This window comes from Lathyrus oleraceus, chromosome 4, assembly GCF_024323335.1.
Source record: "Lathyrus oleraceus cultivar Zhongwan6 chromosome 4, CAAS_Psat_ZW6_1.0, whole genome shotgun sequence".
Taxonomy (NCBI): Eukaryota; Viridiplantae; Streptophyta; class Magnoliopsida; order Fabales; family Fabaceae; genus Lathyrus; species Lathyrus oleraceus.
The window spans coordinates 467801623-467827890 of NC_066582.1; the positions used below are offsets into that span (position 1 = coordinate 467801623).

Consider the following 26268-nt stretch of genomic DNA (forward strand, 5'->3'; position numbering starts at 1 on the left):
AGTGATCCTTACGAATGTGAATGATTAGTGATAGAAACCACTACCTCTTGTGGAGATTAAAAACTTTGATGCAAATTTAAGGAGTGATCACGAGTGTTGAATGGTGACAACACCTCTACTCAGTCCACACGAACGAATTCCTTCATTCTCAGTGCTAGCTATTACGAATTAAGGATTTGAGGGAGAGAGAGATAGAAACGAAATTTCATCTAATGAAATGCTTTTGCACAAGGGTTCTATTTATAGAACCACTTGTGTGGGCTGCAAGCTAAAAATCCCATTTAAGTGTATGTGGCCCATATCTTATGATATACTAAAAATCACTTAAGCGTGTGGTACCTTACCACATTTCGTATTCTACTTAAGTGCATCGTACCTTACGATGATCTACAATTCACTTATATGCACCGTACCTTACGATGTTCCTTATTTACTCTATCTCTCATCAATTCGTTCTTTTGTATGTGACCCTGTAGGTTTTCGCGACATTGGCAATTATATTAAATCACATATTTAACACAATAAACAGTGAGCGGTATCTAGCAACAAATCATTGCTACCCAAGACACGAAAATGTCATGTGATCTGACAAATCCTTTTTTGTGATAATATTTGTGTGTATAATTACCCATTTTACCCTTATGTCTATATTGAACATAAGGCATAGACTGTGTCATCCTTGTCCAGTTCAATATTGGGCCCTTAGACATTTATCCTGTTACGCAGGATGGGCAAATTCCATCTAGGTCACTCATGTCCCTTAGCATGCTTCGTGGAGTACCCATCAACTATCTTTATGGTTATCCAGTTACGGACAATGTTTGATCAACAATAAAGCACTTGACTCTACATCTAGGGTCCATAGTGGTTTCAGGTCGAAGAGTGGAATACACCACTATCACATGAGAATAACTTATGAGACTTTGCATAACATTTTATGCAGTATTCTCATAGCGGGTCAATCTAGTATAAATATTAGTCCTAATATTCATACCTATGTTTAAGACTTGATAACTCCTTATCCATGATCCATGAGATGTGATCATCAGTCTATATACATAATAGTCTTAATGCTTTAATATTATCCCACTTCACAACAAAGCTCGACTACGGATACTTTAAGAACAGTGTCCTTATGTTTAATGGGATCTCATGATTAAGTCACACTTGATACATTAAACAGACTAGCTATTCTAAGAACTAAACAAACATAATAAAGAAAAATCTATTTATTATTAATAAATAATTTGATACAAGTACCAAAAGTATTGGCCTCTAGGGTTACACCGACAGATGTTGCATATGCAACTGATGCAGCTGTTGTTGGTACATCATTTGTGCCCAACGATCCTCTTCATTCTCTACTCGTAGATTGGATTCCTTTTCCTGAGCATGAGCTCTCCTTGACCTTCCATGTCCTCGTGGTTGCCCAGCCATAGTCCTGCCAATCACATATACAAATATCAAGTTGATCAGGCTCAATAACATAAAACTATGACTATAGAAATCAGGTCGATAACACACACATATAAGGAAAAAAAGATCAAATATTGATGTCTCATGATTGGGTTGAGGTTTGACCTGCTTTGATACCAACTGCAACGCCCCAAACAAGATATGTCTAGAATTAACATGTTTAGAATGTTAATAGTGGTACTGAAACAAATGTAATAATGCAAAAGATGACATAAGTACATGATAACACACATAGATACATCAAGTCTATTCATAATACAACATGTATGAAACATATACTAGAATTAGAATACACGGTGGAATAACATAAAAGAAGGAAATCTTCAAGTTCATCACACCATATTGTCCACCCCTTTTTCGGAAACCTGTTTATATGAAAATGTTACAACAAAATGGGGTGAGATATTTCTATCTCAGTGGATCCCCTACTAAAACCATGAGTCCACTCGGCTAATAGGTTATTCAAAACTACTAATATCTTACGAATCCTAGTTCTTATGGGACAAATCATATCCAAGGGGATTGAGGTATATCAACCTCATACTATGTGAGAATTCTAACACACTCGCCCTTTCGGCCAATATGAGACAATGAGAGACGAAAGGCTTACAGAAAGACTCCTACAAACAAAAATTTATTGCGTTAAGCCTAGCTTACATGCTAGATGACTTCTAACATATCTCTCTCGATTTTAGACTCCACTTACGGGCAAGGCATATTGCGAGTCATTATTTCATACATAGTTTCAAACCGTATCCTTCGAGGCTAATTTCATTGCATATTCTCCACTTAGGAACATGAATGTTTAAGCATACTCAAGATGCCATAATAAGTACTCTTAGTAAATACTAAGGCTTTCTCTCCTTAATTGGTTAATTCCATTTAATCATTGAACAAGGAGCACATTATTCAACATGATTACTTTACTTAATTATCCTAAGTGAACTTCATGCTAAGCTCACCAACATCACATAGATTACCAAGGTTCTTTACACATTTATTAGTATCATTTTCCCTAAGTCAAAATACATGCCACATCAATCCTTTCACAGCCAAACACACCAAATAAGCATGACAAAAGTGTACCCAATAAAGTACATAGACTAAGGTTTATAGGAATGTAGAAAGAAAGAAATTAAGGGTGATTACAGTTGGCCATAATGAGCATTATGACCTGTAATCTCACCAAGACAACCCTCACATACAAATAATCTGAGATTATTATGACCCGCTCATAATGGGTATTACTGGCCGTAATGGCTCTAGCAGTTTGGGGTTTCCTGCATTTTGCTCACGATCTAACCAAAGTAGTTCATTCTAACTCATCACATACATGATAAAATACATGGAATATCAATTACATAACATATCCATCAACATATTCACATGCAAACATGTTTTTAACACATGATCAAGATATAATTATATCATGGATCCTATAGAACATTCATCAAAATCTAATTACATTCTCAAACCACCACATGCAATGATCTTAGGAGTTACCCCGATTAAAGCATAAAAGGTAAACCCCTTCTTTTCTAAAATGGAACCTGAAATAAAGATGACGTGATGAAGAGGATGATGATTTACACAACTTAACTTTGATTTTTCTTCAAGGATTTAAAACTTTGACATGCAATTTAATTTTTTCAAGTTGATCAAACAAGTTCTTCCTCGTCTCTCTCCCTTGCCCTAGCTCGCCTCGCCCTCCTCTATTGCTCTTTATCCACTTCTCTCAAACTCTAGTTTTGAAACAAGGAGTAAATGAATGGAATTGGGGTCCTTTCCTATACATTTTTGCTTATATACTTTGTCATGAAAATCACTCATTTTCCCTTGAACTAAATTTTCAATTCCTAATTATGCCTCTGCCTCTAATTATGACTACAACTCCAATTATTTTATTACCAAATCACTAATCATTAGGTGCTAATCATAAATAGAAGAATATAGATATTACAAATTTTACCAGACATTTAAACAACGCCGGTAAAAAGAAGCACATTTATCGTTAAAAAATACGATATAAATTCAAATTTGTTGATATAAATGCATAAATTTAATAGAAAAGCACTTACTTGAAAATATTCAATAAAAAATTTAAAAAATACGATAAAAGTTCAAAATTTTCTAAAATTTCCAAAAAAATAATATTTTAAATAGTAAAAGTTGTAGCATAGTATTATAATAAATACATAGGGATGTCGAGTATAACTAAATGGGTGTAAGAATAAATTCTCCAATAATAGGCCTAAAGAAAAATATAGCGTAATGGGTCTAAAGAAAAATGAAAATTTGGTTTTCATACCTTTTAACAGAAAATTTTACCCCATACACACATACACTTATCCCTATACCCCAATAATTTTGCAAATATTCCAAATTTATCCTTGTTAATTTTACTTTATTTTTTTTACTTTTTACTATTCAGTCAAATCAGTCAAAAATTACTGTTGCGAACCTTACAACGCTAACCGAATAACTTAAGGTAAAGAAATCCGATACATTTTTTAATCAAATCGGAAAACTTAAAGGAATAATTCCAGTTTTTGAATTTATCACACCAGATAACTTGTTGGTTAGTTATCCGGTTCACATTATTTAATCCAGATAACTTCAACAGGAGTTTTATGGTGTATGTTTTTTAAGTTCCGGATAACTTACAACGAAGAGTTCCGGTGTTGTTTTTTTAGTAACCAGATTTCTTGATAATAAGAGATCCGTAACACATTTTTTTAATTTTATAAATTTTTGTCACACTTATGTTTAGCGGGTATGGATATTCCTTTGATGATATGTGATAAAAACTAGACATGTGTAGATATCACTGAGATATTATCGACTACAGAAAAATTGGATACACGAGAAGAGGCGACTAGGTGGATTATGGAGGTTGGAATCAGAAATAGAGTTACTGTTATAATAACCCTTTCGGACACCAAAACTAGCAAGAGAGGAAGAAGTGACAAAGTTATATTTGGTTGTGATAGAGGTGGAAAATACAAAGAAGGAAATAGTGAAATACAAAGTGCTACCAAAAAATGTGGTTGTCCATTCAAAATTAGATCAACACCGTCAAAAGATGGTTCTGGTTGGAAGATTGACGTAAAATATGGACTTCAGAACCATGGTTTACCAGATAGATTTGAAGGTCATTCATTTGTAGGTCGACTTAATGTTGATGAACAACAACATATTGTTGATTTGAAAAAACTTCATGATCCACCAAGACACATATTGTTGTCATTACAAGAACGAGATCCGGAGAATGTGACTCGGATCACCCAAATATATAAACATAAGAGTAGGATTCAGAAAGACATAAGGGGTCCTAGAACAGAAATGCAACATTTGTTTAAGCTGATAGAGGATTCTGATTATGTTTATTAGAGTAGGAAAAAAGATGAGTCAAAAGTTATGAGAGATATCTTTTAGGTCCATCCAGAATCAGTGAAGTTGTTGAATATTTTTTCTAATGTGTTGATTATGGATAGTACGTACAAAAAAAAATAAGTATGAACAACGTTTTTTTGAAGTAGTTAGTATGACATCAAATGAGTTAACATTTGCTGTTGCATTTGCCTATATGGAATCTGAGCAAACAGATAATTTTTGTTGGGTATTGGATAAGTTGAAACAGTTGTTCACTAAGCAAGGGTTATGACCACAACTAATTTTAACGGATATAGATCTTGCTTTGATGAAAGTAATTGAAACAATATTTCCAAGGACAATTAATTTTCTTTGTCGATTTCACATCAACAAAAATTTGAAAGCAAAATACAAGGAGTGTGTTGTGAATGATATGCGAGAGCCTATAGAGAAGCTATGGTATGAACTTGTAAGGGCTAATAATGAGGTGGACCATCAACAGTTGCAACAGATTGAGCACGCCTGTGTGGATTTTAGACCATTTTTTGATTATTTGAAAGACACATCGTTGACTCCTAATAGGTAAGGTGTTTGATTTTAGCCATAGTTTGTTTATCTTAATATTAAGGATACCATTTTTTTTAGGGTTGAGCTGTGCATTGGAAACTAAAGCAGATGTTAGAGAATAATTTAGGTGATATGTGCAAATGTTATGAGGCTATGAATGGAAACATCAAGGTGCAATTGGGAAATATTAGAGCTTCATTTCAGAAGATTTTTTATGAAGTTGAGCATACACACACTAGTCCATTTTATGAGGATTTGCGTGGATCAGTATTTATAGTTGCTTTGAGACACATTACTGAAGATTGGTTGAGGGTTGAGATGGTAGGTACAAACACCCAAATGTGCTGGTGTACTCATAAAAAAGTATATGGGTTACCTTGCGCTTGTGAGTTAGGGAGATACACATTGATTTGTGAACCAATACGAATTGATGTTATTCATATCCATTGGAGGAATCTCAGCATGGAAGGTGAATAAGAGGTAGATGCAGAGGATGGAACGGAGGTGGACATGACCAATGCAATTGATGCATTATGGAAAAGGTTCAGGTCATTAGATGTTGCAGAAAAAAGAGCACTAAAAAATAGTGTGTGTGTGTGTGTGTGAAATTACTTACCTCACTACAATAAAGATGTGTACACCGCCTAAAAAAATAAAAACCAAAGGAGGAATGAAGACAAAAGGGAAGAAACCTGTAGGATATGATGTTTATCGTGACCCTTCATATCATGAGTATGTTGATCAAGCACACAAAAGTTCTCAAATATCTTCAAAGAGGCCATGTTCACAGTTATCCCAAACCTAAAAGAAGAGAGCATCTAATAAGGAAATTGTACAATTTCCAGATCATATCAGACCATTTATTGATGTTAAGAGTGATGGAAATTGTGGGTTTAAAGTGATTACATCATTGCATGGATATGGTGAGGATAGTTGGTCAATGGTTCGTCGTGATTTGGATAATGAAATTAGAGGTTCCAAAAGCAGTCTCTATGAGAATTTATTTGGAAGTTGCTTATCAAAAGTGAGAGAATCCTTGATGATATCACCTTTAGGTCCTCAACCACTAGATAAATAGATGACATTCCCAGAAATGGGTTATGTGATAACAAATTGGTATAACGTCATTCTTGTCTCATTGGGTTATCCTAGTTTTACTTTCTTTCCTATGACGACTTCACATTCACCTAATGTATCCATTTACTACATTGGTTTTGTAAACTAAGATCATTGGGTTCAGGTAAATATTCATGTTTGTTATGTTAATTACTTATCTTTCATTTATGTCTTACTTATTAATTTTCTTAGCAGGTAAACATGAATGAAGGATTTCCCTTGCCACCGGTCATATTGGATTGAAAGAAGTATCACAGACCAGATGCAACTTCTTAGATGATATGATTTGCTGGACATTGGCAACACCTCACGTCTGTGGTGTCAAAATATGTTAGATTATGATTGTAATGTGATTTTTATATTTTGGTTTGTATTAACAATTGACTTCATGTTATATATAATTCATGGTATGTTTTGGATTATACTACACAAATCTAAATAATACTACATAAGTATGAATAATACTACATAAGTCTGATTAGTAAATAATACATCAATCATCATCTTCCTCACCAGCATAAGGTACTAGTCCGCCATGAGGTACCGGTACACCTTGAGCTATATGTAGTGCTCGAAAGGCCTTCGCAAAATCATCATCATCCTCTTCTTCTCCGTGACGATGTAGATAACGACAAAGCTCATGTGAAATATGTAACAACCTCGGATCTGGCGGTCCTGCATCATAGTTAGGAATCGAGATCTGCCTGACCTTCCCTCGAGGTGGTGGTACCAAACAAGGAAGTGATACCCTGTAGTACCAATCCAAGTAATCGACCACCACATCATATGAAGTCTCTGCAAAAATGGTCGAATGAATCAATTCCATTACGCTCGCATGATATGTAATCCACTCAAAATCCATATCAAGTGTGTCAACATCAGGAGGCAAAATGGTATGTACTGCCTGTATCCAAATTGACAAAAACATCTTCCAGATAAGTATAGGACAATTGTACCATACCATTTCACGCCACCCCTGTATAAGTATATATCACCAAATGGTTGGTGCTGTCTATGATCCTCAAAAGGGCACCAAATGACATCAACAGGTGTCAATCCATCCAACACAGGCCTGAGCTCATCAACCTTTTGTGCGCCTTGCTTGTACGTTCACTTCATCACCCTAGGAAGTGGACTACCGATACCATAAACCTTAGAAAATCCTCTTCTGCCAACAGTTGGAAAATACTCATGAATCCAATATCGTTACAGAACATGAATATTATCAATTAAAAGTATTATAAATAAGCTAATATAAGTGTAAATAAAATTAAAATAAAACAAGTGTACCTGTAGCAGAGAGACATATCCCCCAAGTTGCTTGCAACTGTAAAGGGAAGCATCTCCTAGATATCTGTAGAGTGTGACAAATGTAGCTGCCCCCAACAGTATCTACCACATCCAGGAATGTCCTGAAATAGTGATAAATACTTTTCCTCTACAAGAGTAAAGGTCTTGTCGGCAAAAATGGTGCAGCCTACCAATAATATCATATAGGCTCTATATGTACATTCAAATCTACTTTCAGCTCGTTGACGCGTAAATATCAACTTCAACCAATCCAGCCTATAATAAGGACCTATGCAACCACAGACCTCTTCAGTTGCCTCCTTCAACGAAACACCTAGCATATCAATAGTTTGAGTAATAACATCAGAATTAGTGAAACCTTCTGTAGGGTTACAGAACTCCCCCTACACGGTAAATGAAGCGAACAAGAAACATCGTCCAAAGTAATAGTCATCTCGTCAAATGACATATGAAAGGACGATGTTTCTGGATGTCATCTCTCCACAAATGCTGATACTAAATTCTGATTTATCCTCGATAAAGTGGTTCTCTGTAGAAAGGATATACCAGAACCAGACAACCATCTTTTTATCATCAATCGGAGACTGTGTGGAACCCATTCGATCAATTTGTTGCCATGTGCAATAATCTTCAACTCTTTCTTCGGAACTCTCTCCTGAAAATAATTCATAAAATATATGTTACAAAATATAAATAATTAACATTGAATTTGATTCAACATAAAATGTCATTGATTAACTTACTTCGTCGAATCATAAATGGCGAGCAACATGGTCCTGATACCTCACCAAAAGAGACGTATCGAGCGGTCCTCTGGAGAACGGCGGACGTAGTGGACGAGGCTCATGTGCAGCTATCTGATCTTCCTCTCGATCCTCCGGCTATTGAGTTTGTCGTCCTTCACCATATCGTCGATAAATGCTCCCGTCCCGGCCTCTAATGTGAGCCACTAATTTTTTTTGTCAAAATACAACAAACCAGAAAACTGAGAACTAAGTTCTCCAGAATAAATACGAACTGGATAACTATACCCCAAGTTATCTGGAGTGTAAACTGCTCAAATAACAAACTGGGTAACTCATTATAAAGTTCTATGGTGTGGAAAGTTAAAGAACCGGAAGTCTGATTGTTGGATTTTTTGGAATTGAAATGGAAAAGAAATTTTTTTCACACTCTCTCTGAAACTATAGGTGTTTATACAGGAATATTTTGGTCCAAATTTTCAATTTATAAGGATATGGGGATAGATGCAAGGATATTGGGTAAAAATTTTCTTTTAACATATACTCGAAACATAAATTGATGTAACTTCTCTTCATATTATCCTCTAAATATATCCGGAAAAATAAATAATTTTATTTAATAATAAGAATTTTATAAAAACAAATTTCATTTATGATATTCATACTAAAAAGTTTGTCTCTATAAACATATGGTTTAAAAACTAGACTTTAGTTACATAATACTAAATGTAAATTTTTATATGATAAATGTGATAATGGAATAGTGCAGAATATCGTCTTCCATTAATAAGTTTTGTCTAAAAATAATACTTTTTACATAAGACGGATGCAATTACAAAACGTTTATGAATTTTTCAAGAAAATGTTATGGGTATAAAACAATGGGCTTAAAGAAAGAAATATTAGGCCCTACCGAAAAGAAAAAAATAAAAGAAATATTAGGGGCATTATAGCTCAGAATGAAAACCATTTGATTGTTACCTACACTTCCTTTTAAAAATTCCACACCCTTACAATTGTACCTTCAGTTTTACAAAATTTAAATAATGTTAAATCTATCTTTTTCAAATTGAGAGTTTCTTCACTCTTACACTCATTTTCCAAATTATTAAAAAAAAAAAATTTGGAAATTTACCTGCATCTTTTTCATGGATAAATCTATGTTTCCGTGAGTAAAATTATTTATTAATAAATAAATTTTTTAAATCATTTACTAAATAACTTATAAAATAAATTTATATATGGCTTATTCGTGTTTACCAAAGTTTTTGTAGAAAAGATTCCCGAAAATTTACCCACGAATGGATAAATCTATGTTTTTTATAAGCAAATGAATATGAATTAATGAGGATTATAAAAAGTACCCACCGTTAAGACAAAAAAAGGAAGGCAAATCAAACAAAAACCAATAAAGTTAGGAAAGAGAAAAATACAAGAAAACTAAGCCCAACCCCTTAGAGATACAAACCAAAAGTTTTGAACACCAATCCACACAACAACAAAGTTGGAGCATTTAACCTTTCCCTAGTTGTATATGTCACATTTAGAGTTGTTTTATTTTTATATCCTTTATTTAATATCAGAATTTTTAAAATATGTCAGGGTGTATCGGAAATTTTAAGTATTTATCTAAAATTTTTGAAAATTATATTTTTTTTATGGTTACAAAGGTAAATGTACCGGCAATTTGGAATTGTCGGTATACACATACCAAAATTTCTAAAATTTCTAGTGAAGAGATGTGCTCTCATCAGAAATTGTGAAATTTACGGTATTTATCACAAAATTTTGGAAATTTTGAAATTCTCGATATTTACCACATAAATTTGGAAATTGAGAAATTTTTGGTATACAGTCAATGAAAATTGTTCATTTTTTCCTGCATTAATTTTTCTAGAATAATTGATACTATAAAAAAAACTACGTGATAAAATATATACATATACTAAAAAATATGCTACATACAAGAATACAAAATAAATTAGGATGACTTCCTAAATTCACCTTCCCAGTGCCTAATGCGTTCCGCATATACTGTTCTCATGCTTTTACATCTTCAATACAATTTTGTCTCTAACTGTTAGTGACGGAAAACAATGGACAATTAGGTTTCAACTTTACCTGAACCCAATGATTGTTGTTGACAAAACCAACAACAATGATTTTATGTCTGCTCGTTTACATAGGTGAAGCTAAGGCAAGAGGGAAAAATCTGATGTTAAATCTCTTTGACAGAGAGACAAATACGACACTACATCTACAAGAAATAAGGTAACCCATTGAAGCTAGCTGAAATTATACGCACCGAACGCATCGCACACTCGAAGGTACAACATAGTCGCCACCGGACTTTATTTATTTCAAAAGAGAGAATGGAATATATCGATAAAACCCAATGGAAAGCAGAGAAATGGGTACGGAATTCGGTTATGCAAGGGGAAGGTATTATCATCCTTCGCATCCATGGTACTCCATGGGAACCATTTTGAATGCTCTTGCTTGGATGAGTGTTATAATCTTCATATGCCTGCAGAAAAGAAAAGGGTTAGGAAAAGAGTTCTCGAGGAGGATTGTGGTCCTCATGCCTACATATTCTCATTGTGCAATAAAAAAGTCAAAGCCTCGTAGTTCGTGGAACCAAAGAGGATAAAGAAAGGAAAGGAAGGTGCTCTCCAAGGATTCGCATCCTCATGCCTACGTATCCTTATAATGCAATAAGGAAGTCAGAGCTTCGTAGTTCATAAGACAAAGACTGAGAAAAGATATGATTGGGGGTAATGTTTAAACCGGAAAGGAAAGACTTACCAAAGCACTGGGACTGACATGGTAAGTAGGGAAAACATGAACCTATCAAAGCATTGGGTCTAACATGACAGGGATCTTACTAAAACACTGGATCTAACATGGTAAGGAAGAAAACAAGAACTTGTCAAAGTATAGGGTCTAACATGACAAGGGTCTTACCAAAGCACTGGGTCTTATATGGTAAGGAAGAAAAACAGGAACTTGTCAAAGCACATGGACGAACATGACAATGGACTTACCAAAGCATTGAGTCTCATATGGTAAGGAATAAAAACATAAACTTGTCAAAGCACAGAGACTAACATGACAAGGGTCTTACCAAAGCACTGGGTCTAACATGGTAAGAAAAATGTGTTTAAACCAGAAAAGGATAGGGGGTTAACCAAAAAGGTGTGTCCCTAAATTGTGGTGTCATAAACAAGAAATGGGGGTTAACTATAATGGTGTATACCAAAAGAAAAAGGACAGGGGGTTAACCATAAAAGGTGTGTCCCTAAGAAAGGTGATTACAATGGTGTTTAAACCAACCAAGAAATGGGGAATGACCATGAATTTGTATCCCAAAGAAAAGGATAGAGGTTTAACAATAAAATGTGTGTCCCTGAGAAAGGTGATTACAATGGTGTTTAAACCAATAAATGGGAGATGAAAGAGCCACAGGGCAAGTTGCAGATTTGACAGTGAATTGACTGAAATTGCACTAAAGTTTACGAATAGAAATAAATACTCTGAGAAGCTAGGGTCTACATCCTGTGCATAGAGGTATCCCAAGAGAAAGCCATGTGGGGTGCAAAGTGTACTGTCATATGTCTCATTATTAGGTAGCCCAAGAGAAAGTCATGTGTATGTGAATGTGCTATGACTAAGCAAATGAATGCAATAACTAGAGGCATAAAGTAGATGAATAAAACCACGAGCTCAAAAGTTCATAAAAGTAGAGTAAGTCAAAGTTTCCATAAGGTCCATGGTCCCAAGGTCACTCCAAGCCAAGCAAAGGGTCTAAAACCTAAGTCAAAGTCCATAGTCCAAGAGGTTATCAACACTCCAAGTCAAGTATAGGTTTAAGACTAAGTCCAAAACACTTTATCATGTTTTGATTCATTAAGATTAACAAGTAAATCAATCACACAAGATAAGAAGCAACAAATGAATAACGCAATATGAATAGAGTATAAAGTGAGATGATGATTAATAATAGATAAAATTAAAGTGCATTAAGTAAATGACATAAAAGTAAATGACATAAACTAAATGGAAATAATTAAATGGCAATAATGTAAAGAGTACAAATTAATGTTAGGAGTTAATGGTCAATTGATTGCGTCAAGACAATTTAGTGTTATGTTAAGCAATCGTAAGTAGGCTTATGTAGAAGCCATACCTATCTAAGGCCGGTCAATAACAATGTATGTGTCAGACATGCTAGAGAATTAACACAAAGTTAATATCCTACAATATGTAACATAATGATTAAAACAAAAGAATAGAAGATGTGGATGAACATAGGGAAGAAGGAGAACTAAGGCAATCACATAGGGATCATTCTATCCATAAATCAAATGACTCGAAATATGGCGCATCGAGGGATAACCTATCACTGATACAAAGTATTGAAGATGATTCATGATTATCTATCAATAATTTTGAATCAGAGACGGTTGAATTAACCTCAAGTCCATATATCAATGATTTGAGATGTGGAAGAACCCATCAACCAAGCAATCAACTTAAGTCAAAACATCAAGTGATCAACAAAAAGAAATAAAAAAAGATTAAAAATGATTTAATAATGATTAATAAAAGAAAATAAAAGAGAAAATACAAAGAGGTATCAAAACACCAAATAAAAGTCAAAGAAAAATGGAAAAGATCAAAAAAATTATAATGACTAGACCTCAAAAGTTGGGATGAAAAATCTTTTAAAATGATTAAAATAAAAATGTTAAATGATAATTAAATGGAAAATAAAAGAAAATATGAATTAAATGCAAAAATGATTTTAAAAATGGTTTGAAATAAAATCCAATAGAAGATATTTTTAGAGATTTTCTGTAAAAATTTGGAATTAAAAAGAATTAATGAGCTACTTTTTATAATTTTTTAAAGAAAAAAGAATTAAAAGCAAATAAAAATAAAAATTTAAATAGGTGAAAAAGCATGAGTCATTAGATTTGGTTACTAAATTCCATTCAGATGATCACATGGCCAGGATTTAAAGTCAAAGCACGCTCATCCAAAGGATCATTGCACCGGATCACAACGGAAAAAACATTTGAAAAAAACACGCGCTACAACATTATTGGTCCAATGTTAGAATTTTGGAGCGAAAGCAAGCAAACACGAGGGAAGCATGTTCATCTTCAACCTCGGTTCAGATTTTTGCAAAGTCATGAACTCATGCTTTTAGCAAGAATCAAACATGGATTCAATTGCCAAACATCTCATCATTCATGTCTCTCTGCATCAGAGTAATTGATTTGCTCTGAGCAGAGAGAATTTGCACAAACTCGTGAAAAACCGTAGTTCTTCAAAGTTAAATTAAATTACTAAATCAAAAGATAAATTAAATGTAGATGAGGGCTTTCAATTATTGGAACCACATGAAGAGAATGGTAACTTGCTTGAAGTGTAATTTGACACGTAACTAGCTTGTCTAGATTGAAGCTCGAGGTCAACAATGGTGAAACTGGGAGCAAAGTTGCAGGGAGTGTCATACCACAACAATACTTCAGAAAACTTCAGATGATACCGATGAAGGATTCTGGGCAGAAATTTGGAAGCAAAAGGACTTGAATTGAAGAAATGAGTGACTGGTTTTTTTTGTGCTTTTGAGTTTTAGTGAGGCAGAGATTTCTTGGCTCTTCAAGCTTCAAAATGAAGGAAATACATTCCTCTATTTATATTGAATGTGTTGGGATTCAAATACGTGTTGAAATGGATCTGAATTCGTGTGAATCAACTCAAAAATTTCTAGATCTAAACCGTGTGAAAAAAATTGGCACCAAACTCGTGATTTTGGCACTTTTCAAGTTGTTTTGTGTTATGATCATATGCATTTGGTCATGGGAAACAAGTTTTCACGCAGGAGAAGTGGTCCCAAGTTGATTTTGGCATGATTCCACATTATAGGTCACAGTGTAAAATAGAGTTTAGGTCACCATGTTCATGCTTATGCCAATTCCAATCCACTCGTGCGTTTTCCAATTTTCTTTGAGCTAAATGATCACTTCATGGAGTAGAACATGATTCAAAACTAACCAAGTCCAAAGGAGATTTAAGGTGAAAGTTATATGCTTTTGAATTTGAGGTCGTGACCCGAAATTTAGGTTGGGCAATTGGTCAAGAAGTTTGAGGCATGTTTGGTCATTTTGAGTTCCTAAGTTGGTAACACCATAACTTTTGGTTCCCTAGTGCCTTTTGATCCAAACTTGGGCCAAATGATCTTTGCCATAAGCTTAACAAGATTCAAAAGGAATGGGATCTAAAGAGTACTAGATCCGAAAATGGCAAGGTTGGAAAGTAGGGGTCATGGCAAGGTTTTGGCCCATTTTGGCAACTTGGTCCTTTGCACAAATGAGGTACTTAATGGATTAATTGATGTTTGACCCTTGAATAAAAGTTATAGAGGATCCAAAAAGGAACATTTGGATCAAATAATCTTGGAAATTGGATAAAAATTGAAGTAGTTATGGAGTTTGGATCAAAGGCATGACATACTTGCAAGTTAGGTCAAACCAACTTGTACCCCTTTGTGCAAACTTGATGTTTTCTTGCATTTAAAGCCACAATGATGTGGAATAATCATACCTTTATGAAAAATTGATTAGGTTTTAGTGATATTGAGAATGGCTTGAAGATTGAGTGATGTGGTATGGAAACAAAGACATGAACCACATTTGAATCATAATGAGCAAACTTGCATTTCCCTTGATCAAAAGGCCTTCACCTTGCCTTGACTTGGAGCATGATTACCTAAATGAGTGACAAGAACAACCAAGTATCATCTCTTAATAAAGTTAGGGTTAGTTTTTAAGTAAAACAAGATGAAAATTTAATGTTATGATACAAACTACAAAGTGGTCATGCTTGTGATCCCATGACCAAATGCAATGGTCATGCATGATATGATTTGATGTATGCAAATGAATTATGCAAAAAAGGAAAAAAAGGGGTAAATTTTAGGGTATGATAACTGCCCCTATTTAATCATCTTAAATCTGAAGATGCAAATTGCGTTAGCTTTTCGGGTGTTCAGATGGAAGAGGAGTAAATACAGAAATAAACAAAAATTTGCTCGTGATAAAAGGTTTGTATTGTAAGGAGTAACATGTAAACTTGTTGGTTTGGCCTGTTGCTGATTGACTAAAATATTCTGCTGGGGAAGATAGGTCAGCTGCAAAGCAAAATGCTTGATATGCATGGTGTATGCAATGCAATGTATGATTGTTTGATTGTGTTGTGTATGCAATGTGATATTGGGTAGTGAGAAGGATTTCTGGTGAAGGATGGACTTTGACTCGTCGGTAGCCACACCAGAGAGCTTGCAATGAATAACATCCATGTTACCACCATTGTTGGGGGAAATCCTGCTGATTGAGGACTACCATATGGATCCGCTGGGGAAAGAAGGATGCATGACCTTACTGAGCAGTTGTTGAGATACAAGCGTACAAAAAGTGTTTTTATAGACTACTGATAATCCACTGGGAGTTTTCAGCAATTAAGAAATGCATATAGTTTTCCTTTTGATTTAGCTTCTTATTATTCTTAAAGTTTTATGGCATTATGCAATCAATACTGACAGTTATTTTGCAAACAAAATGCGGGAAAAATAAAAAAGATGTGAATTTATTGAATAAAGACTGATTTTTATTGATCGTGGAAAATTTTGTACATGTAGGGTGTGTACAAGGATGCAAAAATCCTTAAAGAGGAAATTGAAAAAATTGAAAAAAAAATTAAATGGCAATGGGAAATTTGTTTGACTTTCCACTGATTATAATATTAGTTGTTATTCCCTGTAGCACTGGGCTCCAATACTTTCCTTCTGTTGACGATGATTGGGCTAATTTGATGCCATCAGAGGTCAAGCATAGGATGAGAATGTGATCAAAATATAACTTCAAGATATATTCAAATGCCTTTATCCCTAACTTTTGCGTGGAATTTATTCTTTTGTCCATAGGGATGCCATTTTTGCTTAAGTCTCCCTTTCGGGTTTTCAACTTAGTGGGCTTGTATATTTTGTTCAATCCCCAACTTTTGCATGGACATTTCCTTTTTTGGGTCCATCGAGATAGTCATTTTTGTCTAGATTGGTTCTGATGGACACCAATCTAGTAGGCTTTGTATTCATTTTTTTTCTAGGCATAGTTTTTTTTACTACCGACATCAGCAAGTCATTCTCATCCATTGTGGTGAGAATGAGAGCCTTTATTGAGAAGGCCTTTTTGACAATAAAGGTTCCTTTATAGTTTGGATTCCACTTGCCCCGAGGATCCGAGTGTATAGGATAAAGTCTTTTAAGCACAAGCTAGTCGGCTTGGAATGAGCGAAGAAGAACCTTCTTATTAAAAGCTCTCTTAAGGCGTCGCTGGTATAGCTGGCCATGGAAGACAACCGTCAAGCGCTTCTCTTCAATGAGATTCAGCTGATCACATCTTGACTACATCCATTCAACTTAATCGAGGTCCTCTTCCATGATAACCCACAAAGAGGGGATTTCAAATTCAATAGGAAAAACAACCCCTATTCCATATACTAGCGAATAAGGAGTTGCCCCAATAAAAGTATGCACTGAAGTTGTGTAGCCATGTAAAGCAAAGGGAAGTATATCATGCTAACCCTTGTATGTCTTCACCATCTTCTGGATAATCTTCTTGAAGAGGGGATTTCAACTTAATTGAGGTCTTCTTCCGTGATAACCCACAAAGAGGGGATTTCAACTTCAATAGGAAGAACAACCCCTATTCCATATACTAGCGAATAAGGAGTTGCCCCAGTAAAAGTATGCACTGAAGTTGTGTAGCCATGTAAAGCAAAGGGAAGCATATCATGCTAATCCTTGTACGCCTTCACCATCTTCTGGATAATCTTCTTGATATTTTTGTTAGTTGCTTCGACGACACCATTCATCTTAGGCCGGTATGGTGAAGAGTTGTGATGCTCGATCTTAAAACCTTAACACAACTCACTCATCATATTATTATTGAGGTTACTGGAATTGTCAATAATAATCTTGCTAGGAACACCGTAGCTGTAAGACCCTAATTTTGACCCTAAGATCCCTCATGATATCCCATCATCTGCATTGGCTTTGGGATCACACCTTGGCATCCTCCTCACCCCTCATTCATTGGGTTTTCATTGGGAGTGATAACCAAGCACTTTTGATTATATCATACTTTATTTTCTTTTGTTTACTAACCAAAATACCAAAAATATGTCTATGTGTAGTGTTATTTTTTTTGTAGGTGTGTGTGTCCATCTATGCCCCCACCAAGTTCATATCTAGGGTTTGAGACCCTCAATGCAAGAGATCAATTAATAAAAGGTTCACAATGGTTCTAAGTATCATATATGGATACCCATGTTCTTTACATGTCATTTTGATCAAGAATTCATCAAGAGTTTGAAGTTTGTTTGCCTTGGAAGCCCTAATTCATCTAGGTATCTTGTGTGACTTCCTCAACAAGTTTCTTCAAAAATTGGTCAAATATATCAAGGTATACTCTATTATACATCATCTAAAGCATATATAATTCTCCATTAGCCCTAAAGAGCAAAAGAACTTCAAGTTTGCAAGTTAGTTCAAGGAGGTTGACCAGAGAAGTCAACTGGTCAAATATAGGGTTTCCTAGACCCTATCTCCTACAATTTTTGTCATATGAAATTATTCCAAGATAAACTTTACTCTTTATGACATTCCAAACAACTTTCATGTTGACATCAAGAGCTAATTTTGCTCGTAAAGTCATTTTTTATGGTGAAAGATTATAGGTCATTGTGTTTGTGCCCTAGATGGAAGGTCAACTTCCAAGAACCATAACTTGATCAATTTTTATGATATGAAGTCCATATAAGTTTCATAATAAATTTCAAGATGTCTTATCCAACTTTTCTTCTTTGAGAAATTTCAAATTCTATTTTCAAGGGCATGTACCAATAGGAAACACTATAGGTCAGTTTGGGCCATCATCATTGAACAAGCAATTTTCCTCAACTTCTAAAATCCATAACTACCCCCCCCCCCCCCCCCCCCCCCCCCCCCCCCCGTGAAAGATTCAAATGGTATCAAATGTGTGACAAAATTGAAGAGGAATGAAATAGCTACAACTTTTAAGAAGGAATCATTTTCATTTGAAGCTCATAGCAAAAGTTATTCAAGGGGGAAAAGTGATCATTTGACTTTTAACTTAGAAAATTTTCAACTATGTTTGATTTCTACAACTTCCACATCAAAATTCATCATGATCCAAGCTCCAAATGGAAAACGTTTCAACATCTAAGTTTCTCCCCTTCATGTTACCTTTCCAAAGAATTCAAGATCATGGCATTTGGAGCATTTTTGAGTGACTTACGCATGGGTGTAATGCATGGCCCCATTTGGAAGATTTTCATGACCAATTTTCATTTCACATTGCATGGCATCATGGTAAAGTTTCAACATCACTTGTGCATGATTTTGGACTTATTTCAATTATTCCTTGGGACTAGCACACGCCCATGTAAGCATGCACCCTAGCATTGCTATTTTTGGAAAAAATGGAAAAGGTGTGGAAAGCAATTGGTAGCCTATATATACATTGCCCTTGAGCTTAGAAAAGGGATACTCTTGCCCAAGCTTTGATTTGCTTCTTCCCTAACCTCCATTGAAAGGATAAACTTGAAGATTTCACTTGAAATCGAGTTTCAATTCTCATTTTGTTTTGGAATTGAAACTCCAAGAATCCAAGCCCTTTAATCATCCATTTCACTTCCTGCAAGTTGTGAGAGTCGAGCCAAGGCAAATTGAAAGCAAACCGAAGGTAAATTTTCTGGATTTTCTCTTCTTCGATTCTCCCTCAATTCTCCACTATTTTGCTTATTCTTTGGTTATCTGAAGACCTACCAATGTAGGCAACAAGATTGAGTTGCTTTGAGGTCAAATCGAAGCAACTCAATTCATACTCCTCAAATTTCAATTTCATGTATCTTTCAATATAATGAGAATTGGAGAATTCATACACATCTTTTATTTTCATGCATGCTGGTGGTGGACCAGTACGGTGAGGTCCATTGGAGAAGATGACCAGAGCCCTAGCTCCGGTGGTGTGGTGGCAAGATCATATCCATCAGATCATTTCTCCATGTTTTAATCTCAGCCTTTGGTTTGCATTACCACTGTTCCAGCATGTTGACTTGGTTGTATGGTGGACACCACACGCGTGGCCATCAGATCTGCCACCTCAATTAATGAGGGACATCTGATGGCCCTTGTTTTTTTTTCTTTTATTTTATTTTCTAATTTTCTTTTAATTGCTCCTATTTTATTTAATTCATATTAAATCCATTTTTAATCCAAAAATATGGTACTTTCACCAAAAATCTTTAAACATTTTCCTCTTCCATATTTTGAATTAAAATCATTTTTTGGATTAATTTCGATATTTTTTGTGAATTAAATGATTTTGGACTTGTTTTTAAATATTTTAAAATACTTCTGACTTTCCAAAAATTCTAAACTTCTTTGTCTAAGATCATTTGACCTTGTTTGACCTAGGATAAATCCCTTGGCCATTTATTTAGTGATTTGAAGGGATTTGAGGTTTTTAATTTTGAAAAATGCATTTTAATTCATTCTTAATTTGATTTTTAATTGTTTAATTGTTTAAAAATATTGTTGAGCCATTTGATTGACTTTGTGATGTTTGACTTTCTGTTTGGCCTTGATCATGGTTGATTTGAACTTCCGTTTGATCAATACTATTGGATTTAAGGGGTTGATAAAATGTACATTTCATCCCCCAAAATGAATGGATAAAATTGATCAGATGAAATTCCTCATATGATCAATTTGGGTTTCTATTTCCCCTTCCCTCTTCATCTTCATCTCTATTATTCCTCAATCCATCATTGACCAATGAATTCTCTTCAAGTCAAATGCTAGTTGATTCATCAATGACCTTGTGTCAGATGGATCAACATGAGCCTAACTGAGATAGGTCATTCCCATTTTATTTTTGTGTGTGGTATTTTTTAGGAGCTTGGTTCTTTGTACCATGTCTCTAACATGCATTAACACCAATATTCTTATTGCCCGGCCTCACATAGTTGTGACTTCTACATAAGTCCAATTACGATTGCTTAACATATAGCTAAATTTGTCCCCAAAAGGCATAACATTCTTGTAAGTGAGATTGTAAGTCTCCCATTATTTATGGAATTATGTGGAAACTTGACCTTTTTTTCCATTCATGAGAGCTAGGGGCATACTTGTTGATTTATCCAAGTTGGAGCCTTTCTCGTGGATGATGTCTTGGTTCATGTCTTCATACTTGTGAATGGATGGTTGAGTGTTCTCTAAGGAATGACTTAAACAATTAAAGCTCTCTAACTAATACCTCACTAACCTCTTATTAACATTACTTTACTTTCAAGTCATTTACTTAATGCAATTTAAATTTCAGTATCTTTATCATTCATTGCCATTTACATTTCATGCAATATGTTTATGTTTCAACCATTTTCACTTTTCTCACTTGAGCCATATCATTTGCGCTTATATATATTGTGTGCTTGTGATTTTGTTTGTGGTCTTAGGACCTTAAAATACTTAATAACAAAAAAAACCTTAAAAAATGTCTTGGTGGACTAGTGGATTTGATATGAACTTTTGGACTTAGAATAGGCAACCTTCATATGCTTTGAGGACTTGGCCAATGCCATTATTTGATACTGAGATACCCTTAATTTTTCCTTTTATCTGATGAAAGCCTTGAGAACCCCATTGGTTTATCTGTTATTTTGTTGTTGTGCTTAAGTTGTTATTTTGATCTTATTGTGTATATATGATGATTGTTTCTATGAGTTTGCCACAAGGAATATTTCATCTGATACATTTGAAGACATTGAAGACTTCTAGCTATTGGAGTGCTTGCTTGGATGTTATGGCTATCTTTATTTGATGCCTTGGTCTTCATATTATTTGCTTGGATGTTGCTTATGCTTGTTGCTTGCTCAAAATTTCAAAGGAAATGAGTTTCTATTTGACACTCTTGTCTTGTGGAATGCATCCCATTGGTCAGATCTTTTCAACTCTTAACTTTTAATTTTCGTCTAGGTTAGTCTCTTTTTCTCCTCCCACTTCTTTAATTTTAAAATCTCTCCCTCATTTCAAAACCTTTTTTGGTTGTGTTTTCAACTTAAACTTGTTTTAATGAGTATAAACTTTGGTCTTATGCCAATGAACTTTCAAACTTTTTCTTAATCAAACTTAACCATATTGACTTTAATTTCAAAAGACAAAAAGAATTAACAACCCCATTTAAATCTTTGGCCATTTTGTGCCCTTTTCTTTAAAAACCTTTGTTAAAATCAATTCACCAAGTTCTTTGAAATTTTTACCACGAACTACGGGGTTTTGATCCCTCATTTTTATGTTGGTATGTAGGCATAAGACCGAAGGTCTTGTCAAACATAAAAATATAATTAATGAGTTCTTTTTTCATCTCCTCATTCTTTTTATCAAACATATTTTTGACCAAAATACTTGCAAATAAAAAATGGCTCCCCAGGAGTACCTAGGACACTTTGTGTGCTAATACCTTCCCTTTGTGTAACCAACCCCCTTACCTGTAATCTCTGACATTTTATTAGTTTTGATTTGAAAACTTATTATCTTTGGGTTTTGTTCGTACTTTTACCCTTTTTCCTTTTGAAACAATAAAAGCGCGGTGACGATTCTGGTTTTATTGATGTTGAGTTAACCAATAGCTCGATGGTCATGAATTTACCGCTACAAAAATAAAGTGGCGACTTTGTTGGGAAGTAGTCCTCAGTGGGTTTAGCCTACTATTTTGTGTGTATATATTTGTAAATTTTATGTTTGTTTGTATATATTGTTTGCGTGATACTCTTTCTGTTGTGCTTTGTGATCTATGTGTGGTGAGATAAGTTCTAACCCGAACTTGAGTGTAATTTCAGATAGGAGGATAGTATAGTCATGTTGGCTTTGAAGAAGTAGTCCTGAAAGAGTTGGCATGAGATCCCCTACACAGTGGAGACCTCTTTGGATTTACTGATGTCACACGAGTAAGTCGTGGATAGACATTACTTTCTCTAATTTGGGGGTTCGAGAAGCTAAGGACCGTAGAACATTTAACCCAACTTGACCTATTTAGGATGTAGTACAGAGACCGTTCAAGTGTAGACTCGATAACAGTTGTTACATGATACTACACTCAGACGAGTTTCTCTTGAGAATACTATAGGTTGATGAGTCAGTAATCCTAACCTATAATATTCGATATATGGGATCATGACTCTGGGAACTTTTTAGAACAAGATCTAAAGGTTTTTATCCTTAGTACACTCCTTTAGGATAGTTCTTAACCCGACTCCATGCTCGTGACTCACAACAAACCCTTTAATTCTTGGTTGATCCAATCAGTCTCGTCAATATCAATGGAACTTAGGTGTTGATAAAGATGAAAACCATAATCCACCAAAATGGATGATTGATCTTGATGACGAATTGATCCATCCCTTGACCTTTGTTTGTGTTTGTCTTGTGTATGATCCCTTATGTGTGATTGTTGTATTCATGCATCCATGCACATCGTAACATTCATCACATCAATAAAATTTCAAGGAACTAAGGTCTTACGTGCAAATATTTTCAGACCACGGATTGTGGACGAAGGAATACCAAAAAGTACAGTTTCAGATGTTTTGATTTGAAAGAGTTAACGAAGTTGTCATCCTTTGTATTAGATCCCTTGGACTTCAAGCAATGTCATGAGAAGCTTTTGTCTGTATTATCGACTGATGTGGTTGAAGGGTTTTTGAGTGTCTTGGTGCAGTTTTATGACCCTTTTTATTGGTGCTTCACTTTTCCAGATTATCAGCTTGAGCCCATGTTAGAAGAGTATGCCCATATCTTGGGTATGCCCGTGTCTAACAAGGTACCTTTCAGTGAATTGGAGGAGATTCTGAGATCTCAAGTCATAGCCAAAGCTCTTCATTTAAAGAAATCTGATATTGATGCCAACATGGTGAAGAAAGGAGGGATTATAGGGTTGGCCTCTGATTTTCTCATTGGTAGGGCTACAGATTTTGTTCAAGCCGATAGCGTGGAGGCTTTTGAAGCTATCTTTGTATTGCCCATCTATGGCCTAACTTTGTTCCCTAACATTGACAATTTTGTTGATGCTAACCCCATTAAAATATTCTTGATTGGGAATCATGTTCCGACTTTGTTGAGTGACATGTATTTCTATTTGCATTTGAGGATTTCTAAGGGTGGTGGAACCATTGTGTTTTGTGTTCCTCTTTTGCATAAGTGGTTGATTTTGCACTTGTCTCAAACGCATGCTTTCTTAGAGAACCGACAATGTCTACGGTGGTCTCATAGACTTATGTCTCTCACTAATGACGATATTGTTTGGTATGATTATGCATTGGTAACTTGGATATTATTGACATTTATGGTGAGTTCTCTAATGTGCCTCTCATTGGTACACAAGAAGGAATCAACTATAACCCAGCATTGGCCTGTCATTAGCTTGGGTTCCCCTTGAGAGATAAGCCTAATAACGTTCAGTTAAAGGGTCTATTCTATCAGGAGGGTAAAGATCCCCAATATTTGAAGAGTAGAATGGTGCGTGTTTGGCACAATGTGCATAAGAAAGGAAGATCTGAGCTTGGTCGACGCAACTGTGTAGCTTTGGAAGCTTACACTATTTGGGTGAAGAAGAGAGCTTTGTAGCTCAAGATGTCGTACGCTTGCGAGAGACCTGTGTCTATGGTTACGGTTGAGCCATCAAATCTCCCTAACCAAGATGTAGAGGAGTTGGAAGATGCACTTGCCAAGATGAAGCAAGAGAGAGACTTGTGGGAAGAGCATTTCCATGCTTTAAATCGAAAGCATGTGGAGTTGCAACATGAGTCAAGAGACAAGGATGCACTTATTGAGGTTCTGGAAGAGCGCATAGTGAAGAGACAGACAGAGCCAGAGGATTTATTTTCCTCTAGTATGCCTTATCCTTTCGGTGCTTGGAAGAATATTGTTGATCGACTCGTCCTCGAGAAGGCTCAGATGGAGACAACTTTTAAGTCAGAGATTCGATGCATCCGAAAGAAGTACACTTCCTTGGCCAGTTCATCTGATGCAGTTGCTAGGGATCCTTAGGATGATATGTTCCTTTTCTCTTGTATTTATATTTTGGTTTCCGAAATTGTATTCATTGTAATCCTTCCAAATTTTATGAATAAAAAGAGATTTTGTGATCAATTGAATTGTTATTATTGTTAATTGAAAATATTTGCAAATAGTACTTTATATGTTCCTTGAAATAAAAAACAATCAAAAACATTTCATTTCATGCATCATTTGCATGACAGGTTTCTTCAGCCAGATGTCTTATGGTTCTTCTTCTGTGTATCAGCCAAGCTAACTCGTCATTATAACACTCGAGCTAATCGACAAAGAAAAATGAAGCATCTTGAACAAGAGAACAAAGATCTTAAGGATGATATTGTCAGACTCAATGCTTTGATAGAGTATGTTATTGCTGCTCATAATCAAACATCTCCGCCTCCTGCAACTCCTCCTCCTCAGAGGACTGTTATTTCAGAGATTGCTTCAACATATATGCCCGTGGTTGCTAGCCAGTCGGTGCCTACCATGCTTGCCAGATTCCCGTGGAAAATGCCATCAAACTTTGTTCTTGAAGGGTATGCTCCAACATTTGCTTCTATGTCGGCATCTAGCCCGGTCCTGTCTATGCCTCCTCTTATTATGCATACTTTGCCCCGTGTCGAGGATACCATTTATCACTCCGAGCCGTCTGAAGGTCCCGATGTTTATGAGAATATGGACAAGATGAAAGACTAATTCCTTAAGCTGAGAAAGGAGTTGGAGGCCTTAAGAGTAAAAGATCTATTTGGTAAGAGTGTTGTTGAGTTGTGTTTGGTGCCCAACGTCAAGATTCCTGTCAAGTTCAAAGTCCCAGACTTTAAAAAATATAAAGGAAATACCTTCCCTCTGAGTCATCTTGTCATGTATGCTCGAAAGATGTCTACTCAGACCGATAATTATCAAATACTCATCCTTTACTTCCAAGATAATTTAACTGGTGTTGCACTCAGATGGTATATGGGCTTGAACGGTGCTAATGTTCGTACTTTTAAAGACTTGGGAAATATAAGTATAATGTTGATATAGATACTAATCGGGATCAGTTAATATGGATTTCTCATAAGGACAAAGAGACATTCAAGGAGTACGCCCAAAGATGGAGAGAGTTGGCTGCTTAGATTAGCCCACCCTTGGAGGAGAAAGAGATGACCAAGATCTTTCTAAAGACCCTGAGTTTATTTTATTATGAACGCATGATTGCTAGTGCTCCTAATGATTTCACCGAAATGGTGAACATGGGGATGCGGTTGGAAGAAGGTGTTAGAGAAGGCCGATTGTCCAAATATGAAGCGTCTTCAAGCAAGAAATACAGTGGCAGTTTCTCCAAAAAGAAGGAAGGGGAAACCAATTCAGTGTCCGTAGGGAGGTAGAGAAGGCCTCATGTGAGGAAGAATGTTAGACCATGCCAGCAACACCATCAAGTATCATCAGTTATTTCTATTTTTACTAATAATCCAGCAAATCAATCAGTTCCCATTC

The 26268-nt window shown here is 35.3% G+C and overlaps 1 protein-coding gene across 1 annotated transcript; it reads left to right on the top strand.

The window, feature by feature from the left end:
- Positions 1 to 4362: 4362 nt before the first annotated feature.
- LOC127137994 (uncharacterized) lies at positions 4363 to 4866 on the top strand. The gene has a single exon (XM_051064402.1). It carries the CDS (start codon positions 4363 to 4365, stop codon positions 4864 to 4866), a length of 504 nt encoding a protein of 167 aa, XP_050920359.1.
- Positions 4867 to 26268: the final 21402 nt, after the last annotated feature.

Bases quoted from the DNA above. Each gene is read 5' to 3' on its own strand.
- LOC127137994 (XM_051064402.1), top strand. From the start codon at position 4,363: ATGGAGGTTGGAATCAGAAATAGAGTTACTGTTATAATAACCCTTTCG.